Source organism: Pseudorasbora parva, chromosome 14, assembly GCF_024679245.1.
Source record: "Pseudorasbora parva isolate DD20220531a chromosome 14, ASM2467924v1, whole genome shotgun sequence".
NCBI classification, from domain to species: Eukaryota; Metazoa; Chordata; class Actinopteri; order Cypriniformes; family Gobionidae; genus Pseudorasbora; species Pseudorasbora parva.
Window position 1 is genome coordinate 23,184,259 of NC_090185.1, and position 26,868 is coordinate 23,211,126.

At 37.6% G+C, this 26,868-nt stretch overlaps 1 protein-coding gene and 1 long non-coding RNA gene across 21 annotated transcripts in view; one reads left to right on the forward strand and one right to left on the reverse strand.

Moving 5' to 3' along the window:
- The window catches only part of LOC137040379 (uncharacterized), an 80,622-nt gene that overhangs the window by 28,880 nt on the left and 24,874 nt on the right, over nucleotides 1-26,868 (forward strand). The gene's annotated exons all lie outside the window — the stretch shown is intronic.
- Nucleotides 1-26,868, reverse strand: part of celf5a (cugbp, Elav-like family member 5a) — a 285,909-nt gene that overhangs the window by 19,340 nt on the left and 239,701 nt on the right. For 8 of the 20 annotated variants that reach the window (XM_067415913.1, XM_067415919.1, XM_067415912.1 and 5 more), the window contains exons 6-7: nucleotides 19,764-19,937; nucleotides 8,939-9,104 (exon numbers count right to left, since the gene is read on the reverse strand). In XM_067415913.1, the coding sequence (XP_067272014.1) occupies nucleotides 8,939-9,104; nucleotides 19,764-19,937 (340 nt within the window). The remainder of the gene's footprint in view (nucleotides 1-8,938; nucleotides 9,105-19,763; nucleotides 19,938-26,868) is intronic. The other 12 variants (XM_067415926.1, XM_067415931.1, XM_067415928.1 and 9 more) reach the window with 3 other exon arrangements.

Below are 26,868 nucleotides of genomic sequence, written 5' to 3' on the forward strand. Positions count from 1 at the left end.
GATTCATGATGTACATTTTAATTGTATAATATTTGTAAATCTTGAACACAAAAAGTGTTACAAACAGCAGCTTTCATTAAAAAAAAAAACAGTTAATGTACAAAAATAACAAATGGATTTCACATACTAAAAAGTAGAAATATATGAAATTCATGGAATTTATTTAGCAAAATGATAATAACAACATATCATCAGTACCGCCGCTCCCATCACGCGCTGCGCGTAGGGCACCATGTGCTGAGGGGGGCACCACGATACAATTAAATTCATAGAATTTATGTATTTATCAAAATAATATTAAAAATTACTTTTAATCATCAATCTCATTGTTTAATATTAAATCATGTTAAAGTACAAAATAATGAATTAATTTTGTTTAAACTCATAAAATATATTTATTAAAATAATAACAATATTTTGTTATTAAACATCAATCTTATATGCTTAATATTAAAAAGAGTAAATGTATAAAAAATGCATTTTATTATTATTATTATTATTATTATTATTATTATTATTATTATTATTAATCAATCTTTAATGCTTAATATTGAACAGTGTTCATCTACAAAATAATGAACTGATATCACTTTTTTAAATGTATGAAATTCTTAGAATTTATTTATGAAAATAATATTATTAATAATATATTATTTTGTTATTTAGCATCAATCTTATATGCTTAATATTAAATAGGGTTAATATACAATTCTTTTTATTTTATTTGTCAAACTTTTTTTATAAAGATTTAAACATTTAATAAGGACTTTATTCCACATTTAAAAAAAATAAAATGTATGAAATTCATTGAATTTAAAAAATTCATTTTCTTTTCTAATTAAAATAATTTGTAATAAATAATACTAATAATGTATGCTTAATAATAAATCAACTAAGTAAACAACTAATCAACTAATATTACTTATATGAATGTTTTTGATAATACTTGCAGCAATAATTTATCGGGCCTGTTGAAATTTGTAAATGAAATATTCCAGAAAGAATCAATATTGAATCAGAATCAGGGGCCGCATTCAAAAAACATTTTATCTCATCACCAAAGAGTTCTTCTAAATGGCAGTAAAAGCTGTCTTCTTAGTTAACAGTTTTCTCTTAAAACCTATTTACAAAGCTGCGCAGAGCAACTTTTACCAAGGAGCAGAGAGAAGTCTTAAGCTAAGAGTAAGGGCGGGTTGCTATGGATGATGTCATCACTCTTACTAACTATGACCGCAGTGATTGGCTGATAGGGGAAGAGTCTCTGTCAATGATTTAATTATAGAAATATTTTGTTGAACGAGGTTTCATGTTGCTATATTCAAATCAAATGTTTAAAATAATATGTTGCCATATTCAAATAAAGATTTTAAAAGTAGGCTAAGTGTCATTAAAGCTACACTGTGTAACTTTTTTAGTTTATTCTTAGCTAAAAACACTTAGTTCTTTCAAAAATATATGTGCTCATTAATGTATATTTACTTCTTTCAAGTAATAAAGTATTTTCGTAAGTTTATAATATGCCATTGAAAATACATACGGGTGAGGGGTTCGAATGCTGGTCGCCATGTTGCTCCTCCATCTTGAAAGTACATTAGCCAAAGAGGGACATACCCGTAAATTCAAGCTTCGCTTTTCGCGTTTTAACACTTGATGGCAGTCATGAACGAGGTCGAACTGGAAGCCATGTTAATCTTGGACTAAATAGGCCACCGTAGGAGTTTAAACGAAATCGAATTGAGAGGAGAAGAAACTAATATTCACTGGCTTGTCATATACCTTTACACCGCTAGATGGGGGAAAATATCACACAGTGTAGCTTTAAATAAACTAGTATATGTTCAGCTAATTGTCAGCCTCTTTCATGTCTGCATCTCGAGAGATCGCAGAATTCAAGCGAAAATTATTTTATAAACAAAGTTTGTGAGGGGCACGTTCAAACTGTCCATCAGTGCGAGAGGAGGTATAAACACAGCGGAGAGCCGACTCACCTAACGTCAGTCACCTCCACAGTTTTCTGCATCCCTCCGCCACCCCATTCCTCACTCTCGGTCTGCGATACGGGGCAGAACTCTGGGTTTGGGATAGATTCCGAGCTCAGAGCCCTTGATCGCTTCGGACAGCACGTCAAATATGCTTATATTGTTTTACTTTATTCAATCATTTCTAAGTGTGAACTCATAAAAAAAACTACTACCATAGGTAATCTGACATTATTATTATTATTATTTATTAAAGATACATTAATTATCACCATTGCTTGGGTGGGGTGTCTTTGGGTGGATTGCTGCAAAAGCCATTAGCATTGTTTGTGATTTGGTCTTAGTGACTTAGGAGTCCTCTTGACTACTCCTAGCGTTTCATGGATTTAGGAGCTAGTTTTAGTGCTAAAATGCTTTGTGAAATACTCTTAGAGCAAATATTTAGGACTCCTAAATTTAGGACTGACACGGCCATTATTTTTAAGAGTTTCTCCTAAATTGGAGCTACTTTTAAGTACCCTTCGCACGGGATTAGTATTATCTAGGGACCTCTGTGATTTAGAAATTACTCCCTCACATCCGAGTTTTGGGTGGCACATTCGCACGGGATAAGCAAAGCCTGTGATTTCACTCGAATTTACTGGCTTCTCCCGGATATGATATCAAGACTTGTAAATGTTTTTTTCGCTATAGATATAGCTGTATGAAATCGTTTTGATTATTTTATAGTAATAAACATCATTTCGTTCAGTTAGCGAACAGACACCATGAACTGAGCTCAGACCAGCGGCAGGAGTCAGATTTCATTTATCACGAGTGAGAAGCTGACAATATACGGCGGAAGATTCCATTTCAAAGCTAAATGTAAAAGCGTCCATTTAAACGAGCTTGTCATTGTACTGTTCTGTTATGTATGCATTTTTCATAATAGTATTTATGTTAATATTAAACTCACCATTCAAGCAATTTCCTCCCAAATTGGTAAGTGAAAGTATAATCCGTGCGGGAATTCATAACGGTGCGCATTATTACGGAGCATCCATTCTTTGTGAAAGATAAAGATAGAAATGCACACTGGGAAAAAAAACGTACAAAAATTATATACGATCCACCTAATCCTGGCCAAGAGATGCTGATTCGCACGGGACTAATATTATCACAGGACCTCGGTGTTCTGCGAAATATGGTAGGTCATTTGCGGGGGAATTTTTACTTTACAAATCACAAACATGGCCGATTCGCACGGGATTAAGATCACAGACATTCTCTGCAATTATTATCTGGTCCCCAGATAATACTAGTCCCGTGCGAATGGGGCTATAGCCTTATGTTTTGTGAATACGGAACCTTTAATGAATCAAACTTAAATCAGAAAATCAGTTCCTAACAATTACATTTTTAAGATTCCAAAAGCAGCCAGGTTGTGTCAGTCATATTACATACTATTGTTGATAACGACATTTCCCTTTCGTTCAGTCACTCCGAGTTACGTCAGTGACTGATGAAATGAGCGAAACCCCCATTTCGTCAGACACTGACTTAACTCGGAGTGACTGAGAGAATGAGCGAAACCCCCATTTCATTCAGTCACTGACGTAACGTCTCCCTTCCCCCCTCCGGGAACGACATACGTAAACCGAGACGTTTACAATACGCAAGTGTTAAAATGGTTCATTGTGGTCATATCGTGATAATATTTACCAGATGTTGCCTATTTCATATTTCATCGTTTTGAGAGCCCAATGAGACGCTCTGCTAATACTTTGTGACTTCAAGTTAATGTTATTTCAAACACAGAGGATATTTCGCTCTAATAATATTCCGCGCTTGTGCATTAACTAAAAGATGGGGTTCTGAAAGCAGCCTCAGATGATGTGACAGCTGTTCTGCCGTTCAATTGTACTCTTGCCAGATGTCTTCAGATTGCAGAACAATTCCCTAAAAAACACTTCATGATGGAAGGATGGAAAAAGGCTTTTTTGCATCACAATAGATCCGTTAGTTCAGTCGATTTTAAGCCTGATCTGAAAACATTTATTCTGTTTATTCAAAGACGGCACGCGATATGTCTCCGGCAACGTTAGCTCTTAATATCGAACCAGATTCCAGTATAGTCCGTGCATCCACAATGCTTTATACACAAGTCACAACCAATCAGAGAGAGGCAGAAGTATTGAATAAACCAGAGGTGCTGTGCCTGTCAGGGAGATGCAAATGAACGAATGAATGAATGAACGAGGAGAAAATCGCATGAATATCTTATTTATTGTAGTCCTTGGAATATTTTTAACGCCAGCCAGCGCTTTCTCGCCCAGGATTAATAATGCAACAGATTCCAATAGGTTCAATAATGGAAGGCAATCAGAAGAGCAGAGCTCATGCGCGCATACAGGAGCGTGTCCAACGCCGCGCATATTTCAGTACATCTCGCGCCCACAGGAGATCCGCCAGTCTCTTTCAATTAAGTCAGCGTAAGAGAGGCCAATTCACCCCAGCAGCTGCATCGCATGTTAATATGACATTGATCCCAGTCAAAGAGGAGACAATCCAAACATAAGAGAGTGGTTGTTTTACACAGAGCTGGATCATTTTTGCGAGGAATGAATAAAAAAAAGACGTGCTTATATCAAGGTTTCATGGACACTTAACACTTGGTATTTACATAGTACATTCACATTAGCAAGGTACTTACAAGAATGCCAAGGTACATGGTATTACCTTACTACCAGGTTTTTTATTTTATTTTATTTTTAATAAATTTTTTTAAGTTTCATATACATTTGCCATTGTTATACTGTTTTATGACATTTACCATGGTATTAACGTGGATTCATGGACAATCTCCATGGTAGTATCATGGTTTCATATGCATTTCCATGGTAGTTCCATGTTTTCTGATTCTTACAATGGCATTACTATGGTTTTAAGGACATTTGCGACATTTACCATGGAGCTATTGCTGTTTCATTAACATTTGCTATGGTGATGTCATGTTATGTGATATTTACCATTGTGTTAACATACACTGTAAAAAAAAAACAAAACATGCAGGTCTCCAATTGAAAATGTTCTAGTGACTGATCACACTTAAATCTTTTAGTTGGCCAAATTGAATTTCTGTGAACACGGTAACATCATGGTTTCAAGAGCATTTACCATGGTAATACCATGCTTTGTGACATTTACCATGGCATTACATTGTTTTTCGTAGATATTTTGCCATGGTAATACCATGCTTTGTGACATTTACCAAGGTAATATCATGGGTTCATAAGCATTTACCATGGTCATACCATGTTTTGTGACATTTAACACAGTAATACCATGGTTTCATGAGCAGTTACCATGGAAATACCATGTTTTGTGATGTTTACTATGGAATTACAGTGTTTTCATGGATATTTTTCCATGGTAATACTTTTTTTTTTTTTTTACATTTACCATGGAATATCATGGTTTCATGAGCATTTACTATGGTAATACCATGCTTTGTGACATTTACCATGGCATTATCGTTATTTCATGGACATTTTGCCATGGTAATACCATATTTTTTGACATTTACCATAATATTAACATGGTTTCATGGACATCTGCCATGGTCATACTATGTTATGTGACATTTGCCAAGGTAATATCATGGTTTCATAAGCATTTACTATGATAATACCATGTTTTGTGACATTTACTATGGAATTACCATGGTTTAATGGACATTTTGCCATGGCAATGCCATGTTTTTTTGACATTTACCATGGTATTAACATGGTTTCATGGACAGTTGCCATGGTCATACTATGTTTTGTGACATGTAACACAGTAATACCATAAAAATACCATGCTTTGTGACATTTACTATTGAATTACAGTGTTTTCGTGGATATTTTTCCATGGTATTACCTTGTTTTTTACATTTACCATGGTAACATCATGATTTCATGAGCTTTTACTATGGCAATGCCATATTTTGTGATGTTTACCAAGGCATTACCGTTGTTTCATGGACATTTTGACATAGTCATACCATGTTTTGTGACATTTACCAAGGTAATATCATGGTTTCATAAGCATATACCATGGTAATACCATGTCTTGTGATATTTACCATGTTTTTAAACATCGTACCACAAAAATACCCTGTTTTTGGCACATACAATATACCATGGGAATAAGACGCTTCGGACATGGTTATATAATGTTTTCGTTTTAAATATAAAAGGAGTAAAATGTAAATACCATTATATATGCATATAAAAGGACTATAATATTAACATCTGATGCCTTAACTATCATGGTAGCACCACATTGCTTTTTGCTAAGCATTGGCATTCATACCAAATAAAAAACTCAACTATGTAGTATCATCAGCATATAATTCTGTAATATAAACAGTTGCAGTCCTGTGAATTTAGGGATTGCAAATACAGTGGGTGATGATAAAACAAACATGCAGTGCGTGATGGATGATCCGTGATGGGAAAAAGCGTATGTTTTGCATTGTGTGTGCCTTGACAAAACATTTGACAAACCGTCCTGTCTGTCTGACTTAATATTTGAAGTAGCACGTAAGTACATCTGCATGTAATGCCACACATGGATAGCCTCAGCCTTGACAGCTCTGGAGCTTTAATTGGACGAGGCTTTTATGGGACTGGATGGCGGCTTGTAAAAGATGGAACCGTATTAAATCTATATGTGATGCCAGTGGGAGCTTGCTGTTTCAGCCCCTTTAGGTAATAAAGCTAGAGTTTTAACTTTGCATGAGAGCGCAAATGTTTTGTCATTCCACGGTCAGTCAATTAGCCACCAAACTAATAATGTGCTTCGGAATCGTCCGGCCAGTTAGCTGCGAGCTACTCATATGTTGCCAAACTATGTGCTTTACCGAGAATGACAAATGATATTGTCCGGTGTCGTGGTGTACAGTGTAAATTGGTACAGCAGTGCTGTTGACAAAAGAGGAATGAGCTTTGTTAAAGCTGAGCATAATTCACTGGGTGGCATGTTTTCGGAAGAGATTGGAAAAGTGCAATACTGCTGCATAAGCAAATGCCGTAAGGTGGCCATTATCCAATAAGATCTTGTGTTTGTTTAGATTATATGATAACGGGGTGTTGGGAATGACAATCAGAGCAGTCGTGTGTCCTGATTATCAAAGCTTGACGAGGACGACTAAAACGGCCAAGCTGCTATTCTGACGCGAGTGCCATTTAGGAAATGTCAGCATTGGTGTTTTTGTAACTTAAAATGTGACGTGAGATGGGACTTGCTTAAAATCAGGGCAAGAAATGTTAGAAAGGTTATGTTGTTTAACATTTTCTGTGCCATTCATCTGATATAGAACAAATGGCATCAGAACAAAACCTCAAAAGCTATTCAAAATTCCGCTCATATTTCTGGAGTTTAACACAAAAGGTTTAACTGTCAAAAAAATGTTTGTTGTTGTTGTGAAATGCTGTATAGTTTGGTCATCTAAAAGTGTATGTTTACACTAGTAGTGTATGTTTAAATGCACAGTTATAATCAAGTTTTTTGTTGAACAAAATCTCACACTTTTGCACATTTTTCAAAAGTTTAAAGCAAAAAACAGGAAGATGAGACCCTAAAAAGAACAGAATGCTCACGCATACCAGCATTTCTTGTCATAGTCATGATGTATGTCATAGCTCATTACAGTTGGGTACAGGCATCAGAACCGCATCTCCTCGCAGCAGATCTTGGTTTGTGTGTGTGACGGAGGGATTTCTGACACTGGTATGACACCTTTACACATTTTATACGCTCTTCACGAGTTCTCAGCTGGTCAAAATATCATCATATGCAGGCCACGCACATACAGACGAGCGCATTTAGCCCAGCACACAGCACTGTGTTGGATATTCAGTAAATTCCACCTCAAAATAGGCAATATGTAATAAAATCAGACCAATTAGGTTGTGAACGTATCACTATGCCTTTAGCTTCGGTGTTAAAACTGACAAAGTGAACGCTAAGCAGACCAGGACTAAATGTTTTGGTTTGGTCCAGACCGAATGAACCAAGAGAACCAAACTAGTTTGAACATTCACACCCATAAAGTGTATGTAATCTTGTGACTGTGTGTGGTCCAGTAAATATAATGCAAACACACTTAAAGGAAAACTTCACTATTTTTTGAAAACAGGCTCATTTTCCAACTCCCCTAGAGTTAAACATTTGAGGTTTACCGTTTTCAAATCCATTAAGCCGATTTCCGGGTCTGGCGCTAGCACTTTTAGCATAGCTTAGCATAGATAATAGAATCTGATTAGACCGTTAGCATCTCACTCACTTACATATTTTTCCTATTTAAAACTTGAGTCTTCTGTAGTTCTGTAGACCGACGGACAATGAAAAGTGGTGATTTTCTAGACCAATATGGCTAGGGACTATACTCTCATTCCTGCATAATAATCAAGAAACGTTGCTGCTTTACCACAGGTGCAGGAGGCGCAATGATATTACACAGCACCTGAAAATAGTCCCCAGCACGCTTCCTGTGCAAGCAGGTTGTCACATTATGTTGACGGAAGTTAGCCTATTTTCAGGCACTGCGTAATATTATTATGCCAGTGCACCCATGGTACAGCAGCAAAGAGTATGAGAGTATAGTCCCTAGTCATATCGGTCAAGAAAATCACAACTTTCCATTGCCAGCCGGTCTTACATGATGTAACTACAGAAGAGTTAAGTTTTAAATAGGAAAAATATCAAAACTCTTTGGTCATTTTTGAGCGAGATGCTAACGGTCTAATCAGCTAAGCTATGCTAAAAGTGCTAGCGCCAGACCCGGAGATCAGCTGAATGGATTTGAAAACGGTAAAACTCAACTGTTCAACTCTAGGGGAGTTGGAAAATGAGCCTGTTTTAAAAAATAGTGGCGTGTTCCTTTAATCTTAGACCCTATCCCGTAAGAGAGGAAATGAAACGCTGTTGCTCACCCAGTGTCTGATGAAACTCACCCGACACCGGGGTCATGGGGGTGGGCGGCAGGCTGTTGATATTGAGCGCCCCCATCTGGTGGATCTGGGTGGTGGGAAAGGCCACGCTGGGCGCCAGGTAGCCTCCGTGACTGGCAGCCATGAGGGCCGCCTGCTGCTGCATCAGCTGACGGAGAGAGAAAACAGAAAGCAGGAAGAGAGAGAGAGAGAGAGAGAGAGAGAGAGAGAGAGAGAGAGAGAGAGAGAGAGAGAGAGAGAGAGAGAGAGAGAGAGAGAGAGAGAGAGAGAGAGAGAGAGAGAGAGAGGAAGTTACTATAAGCACACAGGCTACATGCAGGCATGATGGATAGGCAGTGCTTCGCAGAGTAGAGGAGAAAGTAGAGCGGAAAAAGAGAAAAATGTGTCAACCTATGTTTAGTGAAAGCGTCCATCTTCCCAGTCAGAGGGCTGTCACAAGCCCCCTTGAAACATTTCAATAGCTGTCGGTCTGGCTCATTCTAATAGAGGGATCGACGCACATATTATTGTAGTCCTTAAGGGACCTGGGAGTTCGGAGCAGGAAAAATTGAATTGTATTCATTTTTTCTCTCTCAAACTTTAAGGTAATGCTTTCTTCATGGCCTTGACAGCAAAACTTCTTCCCCCCGCATTTTCCTTTATGATGTGACAGCTATCAAGTCTGAATATATCATAGTTGCATTCAAGCAGATATTCTTAGATCCAGAACTCCAGCATAAATTCTAGTTTACATGATGCATCGCACATGAGAAACGTGTTTGTATGTCTCGTCTCTTCTAATACCGTCACCGTGTTGGCATAGACACAATATTAAATGTGTTGGGAATGAAAATGAGGCTAACGATATCTCGTTCTTGTAAAATATTATTTTTAACTTGGAAATATGTCACATTACAGAAGCAAAATGGGTTACGAAATGGTGTTTCATTGGTCATATCCACTGGAAATTATAGTCAAGATGCGCGGTTTTCGTTCACAGCAAATTAAATATAATACGTTGTCTACTCTGACTAAAGTCTATTAGCAAGAACAATAGTTGGTAGACCCTAAATTATTCCCATCCAGCAAAATAATACTACAACTATAACAGCATTTCTTTAAATCACAGCATTTAGTCCCAAAAGATGCCAAAAGTAAGATGCTACTTCATATAATAATCATCAAGCTGCCACACTTCATTTGAATGCTGAGGATGAAATTGTTCATGTAGGCACATGGTGCTTTGCTCTCTGCCGGTGTTTCATCCCTAGATAGTAGAAAAGCAATCATATTCTTTCATTGGCCTTGTCACTGAGCCTGAAAAATGCGTCCACCCACAAAACAAATCTATAAGCCTCAACTGCACTATTATCTATAAACTCCTCTTTTCATTTGCATAATTCCATCAACAAGCTGCCAAGGATCATCTATTATCCTACAGGTAAAAACATCCTACAGTTTTTTTTTTTTTTTTTTGGAAAATTAGGAGCGGTTGTGGTCATAATTATTGGCACCCTTGCTAAATATATCTCAAAATGGCTGTAAAAAAATCTGGATTGGTTATCCTTTTGATCTTTTATTCAAATCGCATTATGAAATAAATGTTTTTTTCTTTTTCTTTCTCATATGTTTTTATGAGTAACATATCTCTGTATATTCCCATTAATATTTACATTTTTTAGGACACCAGGGTGACTAGGTACATGAAATTGCCTAGTTATGAATTCAAGTTTCACAGGAAACGCAAAGGCCAAAATCCCCTTAATCATCCATCACAATGAGCAAAACCAAAGAATATAGTTCTGATGTGCAGCAAAAGATTGAGCTTCGAAAAATAGAAAGTGGATTGGAATCTGCCTGGAAGAGGACGTATGTCTGTATTGTCTTAATGCCAGTGAGAAGGAGAGTTTGAGTGGACAAAGACTCTCCGAGGATCACAGCTGGAGAGTTGCAGAGATTAGTTGAGTCCTGGGGTCAGAGAGGCTAAAAAAAAAATCTAACAACCCCTACATCAACACATGTTGTTTGGGAGGGTTTCAAGAAAAATCCTCCCTGCTCATCCAGAAACAAACTCCAACATATTCAGTTGTTAGACACGACTGGAACTTCAAACATGACCTGGTTCTGTGGTCAGATGAAACCAAATAAAAACAGCTTAACAGGGATAAAAAAGTACCCCATGCCCACGGTTAAATATAATTTAACTTTATTGTTGTGGGCCTATTTTTTTGCTGGAGGTCCTGGACATCATGTTCAAATACATGGGATCATGAATTCTAGCAAATATCAACAGATTAAAAAAAAAATCAAAACCTGACCACTTCTGCTAAAAATCTTATAATGGGCCATGGCTGGATCTTCCATCAGGGCAATCATCCAAAAAAACATCAAAGTCAACACAAAAATGAGCACAAAATGAATCTTTTTTGCTGCACTATTTTCCTGTTTAACACTGTGAAGCTGCTTTGAAACAATCGTCATTGTAAAAGCGCTTAATAAATAAAGTTGACTTGACTATCCCAGTCTTCTGACCTGAACCCTATAGAGAATAAGTGAGGTGAACCGAAGAGAAGCAGCACCAACATGGATCTAGGAATCTGGAGGGATTCTGTATGAAGTAATGGCCTCTGATCTCTTGTCAGGTGTTCTCCAAACTTATCTTGGCAAAAGGAGGTTGCAAAAAGTATTCAATATAAGGGTGGCAATAATTATAGCCAACGTATTTAGGAGAAAAGCATACATTTCATAACGTGATTTGATTTCAATTATTTTACTTCAGTGACAGATTCGATTTTTGCGAATTTTTTAAATGCAAATTTATTTTTAACTTTTGATCATATTTACCAGGAGGGCCAATAATTCTAAACCACAACTGTATATGAAATATATATGAAAACAGTATATTCTTAGATTAATAAAATATGAGAACAAACTATCATATCTTATGCAACGTTGCTTCTCTAGCTTCTCTATTTTTACTGGACAAAATAATGATTATGTTGTAATATTTAGTTGTTATTCTTAAAAACATATTTCGCCGCCTGAAGTGTTTTGCTAAATTGTTATGTAGGTGAGTTTGCAAGAATTCTGAAGGTTAAAAATGGGTCACGGACCACTGGTTTAATGCATTTGTCAACCTTCAAGACAGTCTGGTCTCTCTCCGCCATGTAATAGCCATGCCACACTAATCAGACGCTTTTGTGCCCATCTCGCGGCCTCTTCCTCTCTGTTGAATGGGGCGTCAGAGTTAAGCTGGCTGGCTCTAGCCGGGTGACAGTTTGCTAATGCCCTTTAAAAGCCAGAGGGACAGGCTTTGGGCAGAGCATAGTGCGGTGAGTTGAAGACTTCCATATTGTAATTTCCCTCCATGAACGGCTCGGATAATGTCGCCTTTCATGGCTGCCACCAGATTGCCTCAGATAACGATGTGGCATTCAGTTCTGCTCTTTAGGAATTAAAACAGAAAATTGGAGGCCCAAGCATGTAATTATGTTGGGGAGAAGTGAGCAACATCAATTTGTTCTTGGAGGAGGTGGAGGGGAGAGGAGAGGGAAAAAAGAAAAGAAAAACAAGGCCCTTCGGCTGTCGGCGGCCGAACGAGACTATTAAAAAAAACATCTCTTGTGCATCTCTGTTATTCTTATTTAAAGACATAGTTCTGGCAAAAATGAACACATCATTTATGCTAAACCCTTTATTTCTTGTGTAGAATATAAAAGAAGTTTAGGGGAATGTCCAAGCTGCTCTATTCAATACAATAAAACTAATTGTTTTGAGCAAGATATTTAGCACAATAATTTTTTATGGTGATTTTATGCTATTTTTGTGTATAAGCAATCGAAATATTCCATTTAATGAAAGTGAATGGTGAACAAGAATGTTTAAATTGAATTCAATTTAATAGATTTACTAACAAACAGTGTTGCCACAGTTACTTTGAAAAAGGAAACTGATAGCTGATTACTCCTTTAAAAAGTAACTTGGTTACTTTACAGATTACTTGATTTTAAAAGTAACTAAGTAAGATTACAAGTTACTTTATTAGTTGCATTCAGCAGTTTCTGACAACACCCCTGCTGCCTCAACATAGAAATCACAACTGTTTTTGCCAACACTCACTTTATTGGAAGTGCACTTTTAACAGTAACGTCAACAATGTGTCTCCTAACATTTTAAGTTGAAATTAAAAAATATTTCCTGAAAAATGAAAGCAAGAAACATTAACTTCCTTTCAGGCGCTCTTGTCAATACAAGCCGAACATCTTTTGTCGGTCTTTTTCTCCCGCTACCTTATGTTTGATCTTTTTTTTTTTACTAAGGAAAATGACTAAAATAGTAACTCACAGTGACTTGGATAAATTACTTTAATCTGATTACTGGTTTGAAAATAGTAACGCGTTAGATTACTCATAACTGGAAAAAAAGTAGTCAGATTAGAGTAACACATTAATAAGTAACGAGTTACTGGCATCACTGCTAACAAAGATGTATGGCTTTCGAAAACTTGTAATATATGATGATTTTTGTGTTTTTACAGTGTTTTCTTGTATGCAATGAAAATATTCCATACAAGGAAAGTGAACGGTGACCAAGATTGCCAATGTTTAAATTGAATTACATTTTAAAACTGACCAACATAGAGGTGTTGTACGGCTTTCGAAAACGTGTAATAAAGAGCTAGAGTTGTATGACCTACTTTTACTGTAATTTCATGGCGTTTTTCTGTGTGTGATGAAAATACAATGAAAGTGAATGGTGACCAAAATTGCCAACGTTTAAATTAAATACTAATTTTACATTTACTAACATAAAGGTTTTAATATAGGGCAATAGTTGTATGACCTACTTTTATTGTGATTTCATGGCGTTTTCTGTGATTAAAATATTCCATACAATGAAAGTGAATGGTGACCAACATTTCAAATGTTTAAATTGAATGAAATTTTAAAATGTAATAACAATAAGGGTGTTGTATGGCTTTCAAAAACTTGTAATATAGCACAAGAGTTGTACAATCTACTTTTATTGTGACTTTATAGTGTTTTCATGTATACAATAAAAAAATATTCAATTTAATGAAAGTGAATTTTGACCAAAATTGTCAATGTTTAAATTGAATTACATTTTAAAATGTACTAACATAAAGGTGTTGTACAGCTTTTGCAAAGACTTGGAATTTAGTGCAAAAGTTGTATGACCTACCTTTATTATGAATTTATGGTGTTTTTGTGTTTACATTGAAAATATTCCCTAAATTGTATTCAATTATTGTAATTTACTAGCATAAAGGTGTTCAAAAACTTTGAACTGTATGTTTTGGAATTGGAATTGTATGTTTTTATGTCGTTTTAAGTCTTGACAGCCATGGTCTTTATAGGCTACTAAGAAGCAATGCGTAAAAAAAATCTAAAAAAGTCTGGAACGACATGAAGGTGAAATTATAATTATAATTAATTACACAATTACAAACAATTATAACAATTCAACTGGGTGAACTATCCCCGAACATTTCAGAACCAAAACAATACCCAGCATCCTGCATAGACAGGAAGCATTCAAGCGCAGGCAAAAGGGACCAAATTGCCTTCAGCGAAGTCTTCATCACTGAGGTCGTAACCTTTTCTCCCTTCAAAATGGGGAAAAAAACAGAAGCGGCCACGGGAAGAAGTTGCCCGGGCCACGGCGTTCGTTTAGTGTCAGGCATGTGGGTTTTTTTATGGCTTGCCGATGGCATTAGTCTCCCTCGGTGCCACCAGGCAATCACCTCTTTATCACTTGGCAATTATCTACCCAGAGCTGCTCTGTGTCTCTGCCCACCTCTGCCTGCATCACACATGACCCCTTACAGTCGGTCTGGCCCGCTGCAGCGCAGGGAGAATGGCGGGATGACTGCAGAGATATTTATAGAGAGACGAGAAATGGAGTGAGCTGAATGCGAGGACCCCGGTTATTAAGGTCCCTGGCCCTGTAAGATTGCCTGAAACGGCTTCGCTCATTTTTCTGTTGTTTGCCGAGGCACATCTTCAGGACTAAACTCAGAGATCGGGTCAACATAGTTTTGGTTTAGTATGCAAGCCCAGATATTAATGCTAACACTAATTAACATGCATACATTCCCTCTTGGAGTGCAAACATTTTTATTTTGTCTTGTTTTCCAGAAAGAAATATCTGATCTTTCTTCAAAATAAAATAAAATAATGCACATTTTAAGACAATAAACACTACCAGTCAAAAGTCTGGAATATTAAGGTTTTTTAGTCTCTTATTCTAGACAAGGCTGCATTTATTTGATCAATACAGTAAGAACAGGAATATTGTGAAATATTATTACAATTGAAATGAACTGGTTTCTGTTGTAATATATTTTTAAAATATAATTTATTCCTGTGATGCAAAGCGGAATTTTCAACAGCCATTACGTCAGTCTTCAGTGTCACATGATCTTTCAGAAATCATTCTAAGATAATTTCTTATTATTATCAATGTTGAACATGCTTAATTATTATTATTATTATTATTATTATTATTATTATTATTATTATTATTATTATTATCCTTTATTTTTTGGAAGTCATGATAAACTGGCATTCATAAGTTTGGGGTAAGTAATAAAATAAAAAAAATAAAAAAAAACTGCTTAAAAAAACATTGAACAACCTTTTGTTTTGACTGGTACTGTATATAAATCATTATAATTCACATTACCAGTCAAAAGTTTGAAATCATTATGATCATTATGAAATCATGATGTTTCTAAAAATATGTTTTTTTATGCTCAGCTAAGCTGCGTTTATTTGATCAAAAATATGAGTATATAATATATATATATATATATATATATATATATATATATATATATATATATATATATATATATATATATATATATATATATACATATATATATATATATAAACAATATATTTTAAAACAACTATTTTCTATTTTAAAATGTAATTTATTCCTGTGAATTATTAGCATCATTACTTAAGTCTGCAGTGACACATGATCCTTCAGTGGATTAGGTGCTAAAGAAACATTTATTATTATCATCAATGTTGCAAATTTTCATTTGAACTTTCCATTCATCAAAGATTCTTGAAAACAAATGCATCACAATCATCTTTAAAACAAGATAAATTATTTATGATAATGGTAGGTAGTCAGTTTACACTAATGTCCACTATGGCGCCCCCTATGGCAATGATGAGAATGCAACATGTATTTCTATTGCGTTATGAATTACGTTGTACAAATTCTAAAAGCATATCTTGCCTATCTAAAAGCATTCACACTCACATACATGTGTAGAATATGTTTAGGGCCTAAGTGCACTTTCATTTACATATTTTCTGTTGTAGAAGGTGGTTACTATTTACACCTAAAAAGACATTTCAAGTGAGGCATAAAACATTCAACTGAGGAATGAGGGGTGAGATTCTGTATTATTATATAACACAACAATCATTTTGCTTATTTCTATATGGTCCATAAGAAAAACTGCTTCCAAACAACACATTAAATCTATAATACTGTTTGAAACAGATGCATAAAAAAAGAAACAAACACTTTTAACGCTCTTCGATTGTCTGTTATATTTCCCAACAACAGGGGGCAATGTAGGTCAATAGCATAGCGCGTGCCCCCCTCCTCAGCGCCCTCCTCCCAAAAATACCCAGACAAACATTCCCCTCATTAATGTTGGCTTCAGAACATTCTGAAGTGCTTTCAAGCAATTTGTGCGTCATATTAATCTAATGCACCGTCTCTGGTGATTGGCGTCGAGTAAAAGAGATCTTTCTGGCTTTCCATCAACAGCCGCGCTTTTATTCATCTTCCCAAAAAAAGAAGAGAAGAAAAAAAAGCCAAAAATGAAGATAGCTTCGCTTAGAAAAAGGAAAAAGATCAAACACGAGGCAGCGGGAGAAAAAGACAGATAAAAGATGTTCGGCTTGTATTGACAAGAGCGCCTGAAAGAAAATTAATGTTTCTTGCTTTCATCGCGTGTTTATGTCACACCCACCCATTCCACTCCAGAGACGAGGACGGGGCCGCATCTGATATTTTCAACATCTCCATGTAATACTGAATGATAAGCTGTTTGTCAGATTTAGAAGTTAGATGTACCTTTTTAAAAAACGCATCTGTCTTTTGCCACGATGTTGTCAGCACTATTACCCCTCCAATTTGCGCTCAGATGCCCCCTCCTCTGCTCTGACTAAAATCCAATTTACTGGCTGTCAGCTCAACCCAGTAATCCTCTGCACAGCTGTGTTTGTGGAAGGAGCCTCTTAATTTGCTCGTCCTCCACGTTTCTAAATGTACCATTGCCATATCTGAAGCTAAACGTTAGCTTATGCTGTTTGGCGCAACGAATGCCTGTCGGAAACCCTTTCAGGTTCTGCTCCGGTGAGGAAATGAGTGAACAGTAGAACGTGGAAAACCCTAGTGGAGTTAGCGACTTCCTAACTTGCTGCTACAGTGCTAGCATGGTTGCTACGCACTGTTAATGCAGTCGTTTGAAATGTTTTTAGTTTATTGCTAGGTGGTTGCTATGGTGTTCTGTGTGTTTGCTGGATTGTTACGTGTTTGCCCAAGTCAAAATAGCCTCAAATACGTGATATTTCATTAGCCTGACAAGCCAGACCCACATCAAGATGTTTGGTCTGGAAACTCACCATTGACAGGGCTCAATCCGAGGGGCGGGATAAACGGTTGTCTTTCAAACTCCCTCTGCACACGATAGGATAGTGCTACAACCAACCAGAGCAACGTGAAGCGGAGCTAGTTGATAATTAAACTTTCACCGTATCCGGTCGGCAAAACTCCGAACACATCTTCCCTTCTTAAGAATGACTTCAGTGCCGTTCTGTTCTTTTCTCAGAGAAAAGCTTAACTCCAAATCTTCCAGAGTCACGGCTAAAGCTGATTCCAAAGACCGCCGTTCGCCAGCCTTTTTGTTTACAAGTAGCACGCAACGCTGCCGTTATTATGTTAAGCCCGCCCACAGACTCTATACACAATGTGATTGGCTTGAGCAGAGTTTGGTTTTTCCTGCTCAGAAGTCTATTGAGAATTGCTAGACGACACTCACGGAAAATTAGATTTGGATGCAAATCATCGTATGCAGGCTACACACACACAACAAGCTGATTTATCCCCGCACACAGCATTGTTTTGAATGCTCTAAATAGGCAATTCATTATAAAAGCGGACCAATCAGGTATCTCTATGCCTTTAGGTTTGGTTATAAAAATGGCAAAGTGAGCGCTAATCCGACCAGGACAAAAACATTTTTGTTTGTTTGGGTCCAGACCAAACAAACCATGCGAACCAAACTACAATTGTGAACACACCCGAAGGAAATAGGGGCGACTTCGGATACAGCCTAAGGCCCTGTCCCAAATGGCACCCTAAACCCTCACGGTCTTCCTCTGAGTCTGCACTTTCAGGATGTCATGCCGCTTTGACTCCCGGGTAGAAGTCCTCTGAGTAGCTTGCAAACTTGCAGGCACAGCTGAAGTGTGCTTCGAGGGATCATAGCAGCCGCAAAAGGGGCGCTCACGAGCACCCTTCTTTAAGCTTAAATGATGAATGGGACAGCCTACGCTCTTGTAGACTTAATGGACATGCAGCGGCCATTTTAAGTCCACAAAACCGAAAGTGCACATGGAGTGTGCCATTTGGGACAGGGCCTTTGTATCTTTAAAAGTGCACTCTGTCTTCTGTCTTCATTGACAATGTCGTCAATGCCTTATACCGACACCTAGTGATGGAAAAATATTATTATTACACAAAATCATAAGTTGCCATTGTAAAAAAAATCTTATTTGCCAGTGTTGTTTTTGTTAACTATAATTAAAGTCATATACAAATTTTCAAAACAATTTCTTCACATGTAAAACTAGGAAATGAGGGGAAAAAATTGTAAGTGTGTTTGGTTTAAAACAATACCCTTGTTTAGATAGATAGAAAGTTAACAAGCAAAAAATAAGACCCACATAAAAAGTCACAAACTTTGTCACAAGCTGAATGCGATATCATAAGGCAGACGGTTTCGGCATGTGTGGGTTGTGGCTTGGGCAGGAACAGTGAATTATAGAGACAGTGTCATTGCCACTGCACAGCACACTGCACCATCTCTGACACGGGAGATAAAAGTCACTGCCAACCTGTGGGAGCCACAGCAACCACCCTGCCTGCCTTCCCGCACGCCACTCTCGGACCATTTGCATTTCCTGCGGACGCTTCGCATCTCATGAATGCTGATGAGGGCATATTTTTTTTCCGTGTACCGGCCCGGCAGTTACTGTGGGATTGTCCGTGCACACGTATCCCCCGTGCACACGTATCCCCCCCACATGTCTGTGATATGAAAATGAGTGTGAATGATAAGCCCCCGGGGGCCGGGTCGATGCCAACAATTAATCCTGGCATTTACAAGAACAACTCATTCGTCTATGCTTATCAGTACATGAATATATGTATATCTATCTACTCCATATGGAGGAACTAACCAAAAAGATTTCTCCCAATAGTTTTATAGTATCTTCCCCAAAATTGAACCAAGAAGTCCCCCATGAATGAATATTAGGTACTGACTCAACCTCTCTGAGGCTTTTCAACCTCCCACGTACTGAAGGAACCGATGCGTGCTATAAATAGCCAGGTGACGATTTTCCTATGGAATATTCTGAGTCACTCAGAACGTGAGCGAGGGCATGTGGGCGTGCAGGGACGGGGAGGGCACGGGGGCAGCAGTGAGATCATCAAAACGTGTCCGGCCTGGAGGTGTCCAAGGTCCCCTGAGGGGGGGAAGGGTACTCACCGCATGTGCGTAGGTGCTGTAGGTGCTGAAGGGCAGGGCGATGGCAGGGTTGAAGATGCCAAACTGGCCCACCATCTGCTGCATGCGACGGATGGTGCGCTCCTTGTCCGTGTCGGCAAACTTGACCACCAGGCTGGACGACGCGCCCTGAGGGAGGAGAGAATCGGAGCCAGTCTGAGGAGAGAGGGCAGGCTGCGTTTAACCTCCCGCTTTGCAAGCGAGACCGCTGACCACCACAGAAAATACAACTCATAATGTACATAGATACTTGATTCTGAATTAAGGTGCGTTCACATTATCGCGTGTGTGTGTGTGTGTGTGTGTGTGTTGGGGGGGTAGTGTTGTATAAAGCCACCTTCCAACCAAGCAGCTTTCTGTTGGTCAGTGCGGTGGAACTTGAGCATGGATTATACCTGAAATTTTGTTGATGAGCGGTAAATGTGAACGCACCTTTACAGTAACGCTATAGATTTCACTTGAATGTTTGAGCAGGTTAACATGTTAAAAGCAATCTGGTCTCATTGGAAAAACGTACCTGTGGCAACATTTCCGCAAAACGTGCACCAATACGTACATATCACTGCATTTTCCAACAGAAATGAACACTAGAGGCAGTAAAACAGCAAGCACTTATTATCGTTTTCATACACAGTTATGATAACAGTGGCAATGACTTGTTTTGTTATGACGTCAAAAAAAAAAAAAAATTAACCATAGTCCATGATTTGTAAACAAATACATTTTGGGGTTTGCATCACTTGGTTTACTTCAGTCATTTAGCATTAAAGGGTTAGTTCACCCAAAAATGAAATTGATTTAATTAATTACTCACCCTAATGTCGTTGGACATCCGTAACACCTTCGTTCATCTTCAGTACACAAATGAAGATATTTTTGTTGAAAGCTGATGGCTGAGAAAGGCTTCAGATAGGCCTCCATTGGGATTCAGTACATTCCCACTCACAAGACCCATAAAGGCACTGAACACATCGATACAAAGTCCATCTCACTACAGTGGCTGTACAATAATGTTACAATGCAACGAAAATAGTTATTGTGCGCACAAAAATCAAAATAACGACTTTCTCCACCAAGTTACTGACGTGAACTCGACGCATGTGCGAGAATATGTCGGAGATCCGCCGTTTAGATTCATGACCTGGAAGAGGAGGAGCACCGCTATCGCGTGAGTTCACGTCCGAGACCTGCACGGAAGACAATAACTTAGCGGATAAAGTCATTATTTAGATATTTTTTTGCGCACAAAAACTATTCTCGTCGCTTTGTAAAATTATTGTACAGCCACTGTAGTGAGATGGACTTTGTATCGATGTGTTCAGTGCCTTTATGGGTCTTGTGAGTGGGAATGTACTGAATGCCAATGGAGGCCTATCTGAAGCCTTTCTCAGCCATCAGTTGTTTTGGGTGTCCAACGACTTGAGGGTGAGTAATTAATGAAATAATTATTGGGTAAACTAACCCTTTAAGCTTTGTATTTAAAACTGGGTCATAAATGTAGTAGAAATGTCAAATTATTTTTTGAATTTGGTGCCTTCTAGACTGAAAAAAGAGAGAGAAAAAAACCTGACATGCTTTTAGTGCTACTCACGTGAAACGTGTACGACGCAACATATTTAGCACTTTGCAAAAATGTTGCCACAGGTAAGTTTTTCCGATGAGACTAGGCTGGTTAAGAAAGAAATCAAATAGACTTGTGGTAAAGGGATAGTTCACAGAATATTCTGTAATTTAAGTCCTGTTCACACCAAGAATGATAACTATAAAGATATTATAGTCTACACCAACGGACAATAAAGTGCACACTGCAGATATATCGTCTGCTGCGTTAAATGCTCGAATTCTTTAGAGCAGGATAGATTCTGATTGGCTGTCGATGTTTTTATCATTCATAAAATGGAAAAAAGTGATTCCAGTGATATTTTTCGTCTGTGTCGTTATAGTTGTGATGTGAATATTCTCATAGAACTATAATTATTAAGATAAGTTAATAAAAAAAAGCAAAAAACTACCATCAAAACAACAAAAATGTAAAAAAAATGTTCGCTAAACATTTAATATTTTGAAGCCATACAACAGTTTTCTGTAAGGAACAGATAAAAAAAGTTATAAATAAATAAAGATATAACAGTATGTGAGAATTCAGATACTATGTACTATCTTGACATTTTGCTGTAACACTACTAGGTACATTAATGCTTGAATGAATCATTCCTTTGTAAATGATTCATTCTTTTGAGTTGGGTCTGAATGATTCATTCATCAATTGGACTGATCTGAATCTCTACTTCAACTCAGTGATTCAATGATCTAGTTGCAGCTCACAGGAGGGGATTTGCAATGGATTTTCAGATATTGTAAATTAATTATTATCACATTTTCAGTCCCCATCTACTTTATTGTATGCAAAAGAGAACTACAATATTTAAAAAAAATACATTTCTTCTCACGGAAGAAAGGTTTGGAATGATACACAGATAATACACAGTTGGTTTAACTAAAATTAAGTAGCCTAACCTGATTTCCTTCCAAATCTGAGTTGATGCACAGAAAAAGATTAATTTATTCAACAGAAACTCAAAATATTATGTTATCAAAAGAACAAAGATTATGTGATCTGACAAGAGATTTTTTTTAAAAATTGTGAAAACAAATCATGAAAATATATATATATATATATATATTTTACAGTGTAAATGATAGAGTTTTTTTAATCTGGGTAACCCAGCCTGATCGACAGTGCAGTGATTTGATTTTGCCCTGAAACTCAGTCTGGAAACCTGTACATTCATTTCTTCTGCTTCTGTTACACTTTTGCGGGAACCAATCACAGACTGGCTTATCCACACTATTGGTGGGTTTAACACAATGACAGATAGAGAAGCAATGGGTCATTGCCCTTTGATCACGCCTCTTGTGGTCTGATTGGCTGAAGGACTATCCAATTGCATACAGTCATTTGAATTATGCTCGTTTATCACGCCTCTTGAGGTCTGATTGGCTGAAGGACTATCCAATTGCATACAGTCATTTGAATTATGCTCGTTGATCACGCCTCTTGTGCAGTAGAAAATACAGAGCAGACTCCCCAGACCAATGTTCAATCTTAAATTGAGCTTGGTCTGGTGATAGTTTTGAATGAAAATTGAGCTATGTGAAAGGCATGACCATTATTTTTTCACTTTAACTATTCCACCAAACACAAGTTGGTTAGATGCATCTTAAATATAACAATTCAACTCATAAATGTTTTCCAAAAAAGTCTCGACATCAAACCTCAAGCAATCAAACAAATACATCTACAAAACTGTTAGCGGCATCAGTAGACTGACGTGAGCCTTGGCAGCCTGACCGTTACGTAACAAAATCTATTTCAGATTTTTGTACTTGATAGGTTATGATATTGCTCCTGAAATATCAAATGGATTAGCCGAAGAACGTGGGTGTGTTTTGAGATTGACATGGCCACCAATGATCATGTTCTGACCTTGGATGTGTGGGTTTCTGAGTCCGTCTCACTCATTCTCTGCCGTACCGTGGTAATGAAACACCTGCTGCGAGAGCCGTGCTCACATTCATTATGAATCTCTCAATGATTCGATGCTATACTTGACCTTTATCAGCCTACTACATCCTCTGTTCCAGTACTATATAGTCAGAATAAAAAATAAAAAAAAAACTACAGAATCGATTTTGGCAAAAAAGGCCGAAATATGACTGTGATCTGACGGTAGAGAAAGGTTGTGCATCAGCCAAGATAAGAGGCTAGCTGAAATTGACGTGAAAATGTCGATAAGCAGCAATATGAGGGAATATCAGGTACGGCCACTAGCCATGTCTGTACAGCTGAAAGGGGGCTGTGCTTTGAGTCCTCAACTGTGGATCATGACCCAAAATCAGGTTCAAATTGTTTATCTGGATTGCATATTATAGAGATTGCATTAGTTGTGAATCGGTAAAAAGAACACAGGTGTGATCAGGGCTGGCATAGGCTTAACTGCCGCTCTGTCTGCAAAACACTGTTATGTTTAGGGGGCACTTCACACTCAAAATTAAACACAATATTTAAGATGCACGTGAAAGACTGGAGATTTTGTTTATTGATAGAACTGCACTAAAATAAAAGCATACGCAAGCATGGTTTCAGATATTTTTTCCCCTTTTGCAACATAAAAAAATCTGCAAGCAACCACTAGCTGCAAATTCAAATTCTGCTTTATATAATATGATAAGAATATCTCCTGGAAGATTCTGGAAAATTCCGGGTGAGCCGCTGATAAATTGGGCCAGCAGTACCACTTCGACATAAACGTAACTAGAGTTATTTTTTAGCTTATTTATAACTAGTATTTATTCATATTTTCATTTAACTTTTATTTATACATATATTTTTATGTTTTCATTTTATTTTAATTAGATCTTTTGTCGTTTAGTTTTTCTTACATTTTTTTCCAACAAACTTATTTCAGTTAGTTGCCAAGGAGACATTTACAATTTACCTCTCTTTTTTTTTAGGTTTAAGATATATATGTACACACATGAACACACACATGAACACACACACACACACACACACACACACACACACACACACACACACACACACACACACACACACACACACACACACACACACACACACACACACACACGTAGTGTTTCCATATTTTATGGGGACTTTCCATAGGCGTAATGGATTTTATACTGTACAAACCGTATTTTCTATCTCCCTACACTGCCCCTAAACCTACCCATCACAGGAAACATTCTGCATTTTTGCTTTCTCAAAAAAGCTCCTTCTGCTCTCTAAAAAAGTTCTGGGTAAAAAATAACCCAATGTTGGGTCAAATATGGACTAACCCAGTGATTGGGTTGTTTTAAGCAAATATTTAACCCAACCGCAGGATTAAACAACCCAATTGCTGGGTTAGTCCATATTTGACCCAACATTGGGTTAAAACAACCCAGCATTTTTTAGAGTGTGTATGATTTATAAGATGTTTTCCTCATTTGGACCAAAAAAATGTCCCCACAAGGACAAGGATTTCGGATATTGCCACCTTTGTGGCAATATACGCACACACACACGCACACGCACACACACGTTTTTTTTAAAAATGTTTTTAAAAGTAGTCTCAATCTCAACAAGGCTGCATTTACTGTGAAACAGTCCCAAGTCTAGGATTGCGTGAATGGGGCAAATTTCAAAAACTTGGTGGGGCAGCATCATTTTTTAGTCTTGGCTGGTTACACCTGATATGATTTATGATTTATATATTTTTTCAAATTCAAATAAAACTCATTGAAAGTTTTTTTTTTTTTTTTTTTTTTATGCTTTCACTATAGTAAGCCCATTATAAGCGTTTATATGTTAGACCAAGCAGGATGCTTTTGCAGGAAATTGTGTGCATACGTCACTCGTCTGTGTGTCCCGTCATATCCGTAAATAGAGAATGAGTTGCTCCAGCTACTTTGACGCATGTGGGAGTGATATGGGTTAGTTGTCACGAGTGATAAAGTTTGACTTCAGGGGAATCATTCATTTTATAAAAAATAAAAAAATTGAGAAGAAAAATAGAGAAGATGTTGCTAGCAAAAATAGAAAACAAAAGAGATCGTAATAAAACAAGAATCAACATTGCTTTAGCTTTTCGGAGATGGTGAGAACTGAGGGATTTGAAATGTTGTAAAATGCCGGCTCACCATTGGCCGATTCTGTTCACATGAGCACAACGACACATGCGTTTGATACTGATGGGGGAGTTGGCCAATAATGAGCTGGCATTTTGATGTAGAACATGAGAGCTGTTTACTACGCAAATAGCATAGAAGAATAATGTTGAAGAGAAGAGACTGCTGAAAAAAGTAGTTTTTTTGTTTTGTTCAAAATGCATTCTCGACGCTTCATAACTTAGGGTGCGTTCACACATGTAGTTCAGTTCGTTTGGTTCGTTTGGTCCGGACCAAAAAACAAAAACAAACATAATAGTCCTGGTCCGCTTAGCGTTCACACAGGCATTTTTAACAGCGAACCTAAAGTTACCGAACCAAAGGCACAGGGAGACGCTCACAACCTGATTGGTCGGCTTATATGACGTAGGAGCTCGCTTACCGAACATGCAAAACAATGCTGTGTGCGGATTACACACGCGGGCATTTTATGCGTGTACATGTGGCATTATTTTTTACCAGAGAACTCATGAAGAGCTCATGAAATGTTCACAACATTCAAAACAACGCTGTGTGCTGGATTAAACGCGATCATTTTATGCGTGTACATGTGGCATTATTTTTTACCAGAGAACTCATGAAGAGCTTATGAAATGTTCAAAACAACGCTGTGTGCTGGATTAAACGCGATCATTTTATGCGTGTACATGTGGCATTATTTTTACCCGCTGAGAACTCATGAAGAGCTCATAAAATGTTCAAAACATTCAAAACAGCAGCAGGATTTCCTCCGTTGTGCAGAACAGAGACGGCCGTTCTGTCGTCTGTACCTGCTAATAATGGGCAGCACAGGAACTTTGATGAGAAGAGCCAGGTATGCTTTTTGTGTGTTTTTTCGAGCATTTTCGAAACGTGCTCGTCAGACCAAATATTGATGAGGCACTTTCTCGTTGCTCCACGTTTGCCCTCTAACGTTAAAGTTACTCATTTTGGATACACCGATCTTTCCGCGTCGTCAAATCAGCTGCATTATGCGTGGCATCTTGTGACATTACGTCCGGTTTTTGGTCCGTTTACATGTCTTTGGTCCGTGTTGCGTTCATATATCAATCGAACCGCACCAGAGTTCGCTTGGAAGCGGACCGAGACCCATCTTTTTAGCGGTCTCGGTCCGCTTGTTTGGTGCGCACCAGTGTTCGGATGGCAGTGTTCACATATGTTCAAATGAACCGCACTAACCGAGCAACTGCACCAGGGTTCGTTTTAATCGAACCAAACATGACAAGTGTGAACGCACCCTTAAGGTTGAAGCACTGACGTCACATGGACTATTTTAACAATGTCTTTACTACCTTTCTGAGCAACTAACCCTTTAAAGTTGTTTTCAATCTAAACAGGTTATATCTCTTAACCCTAG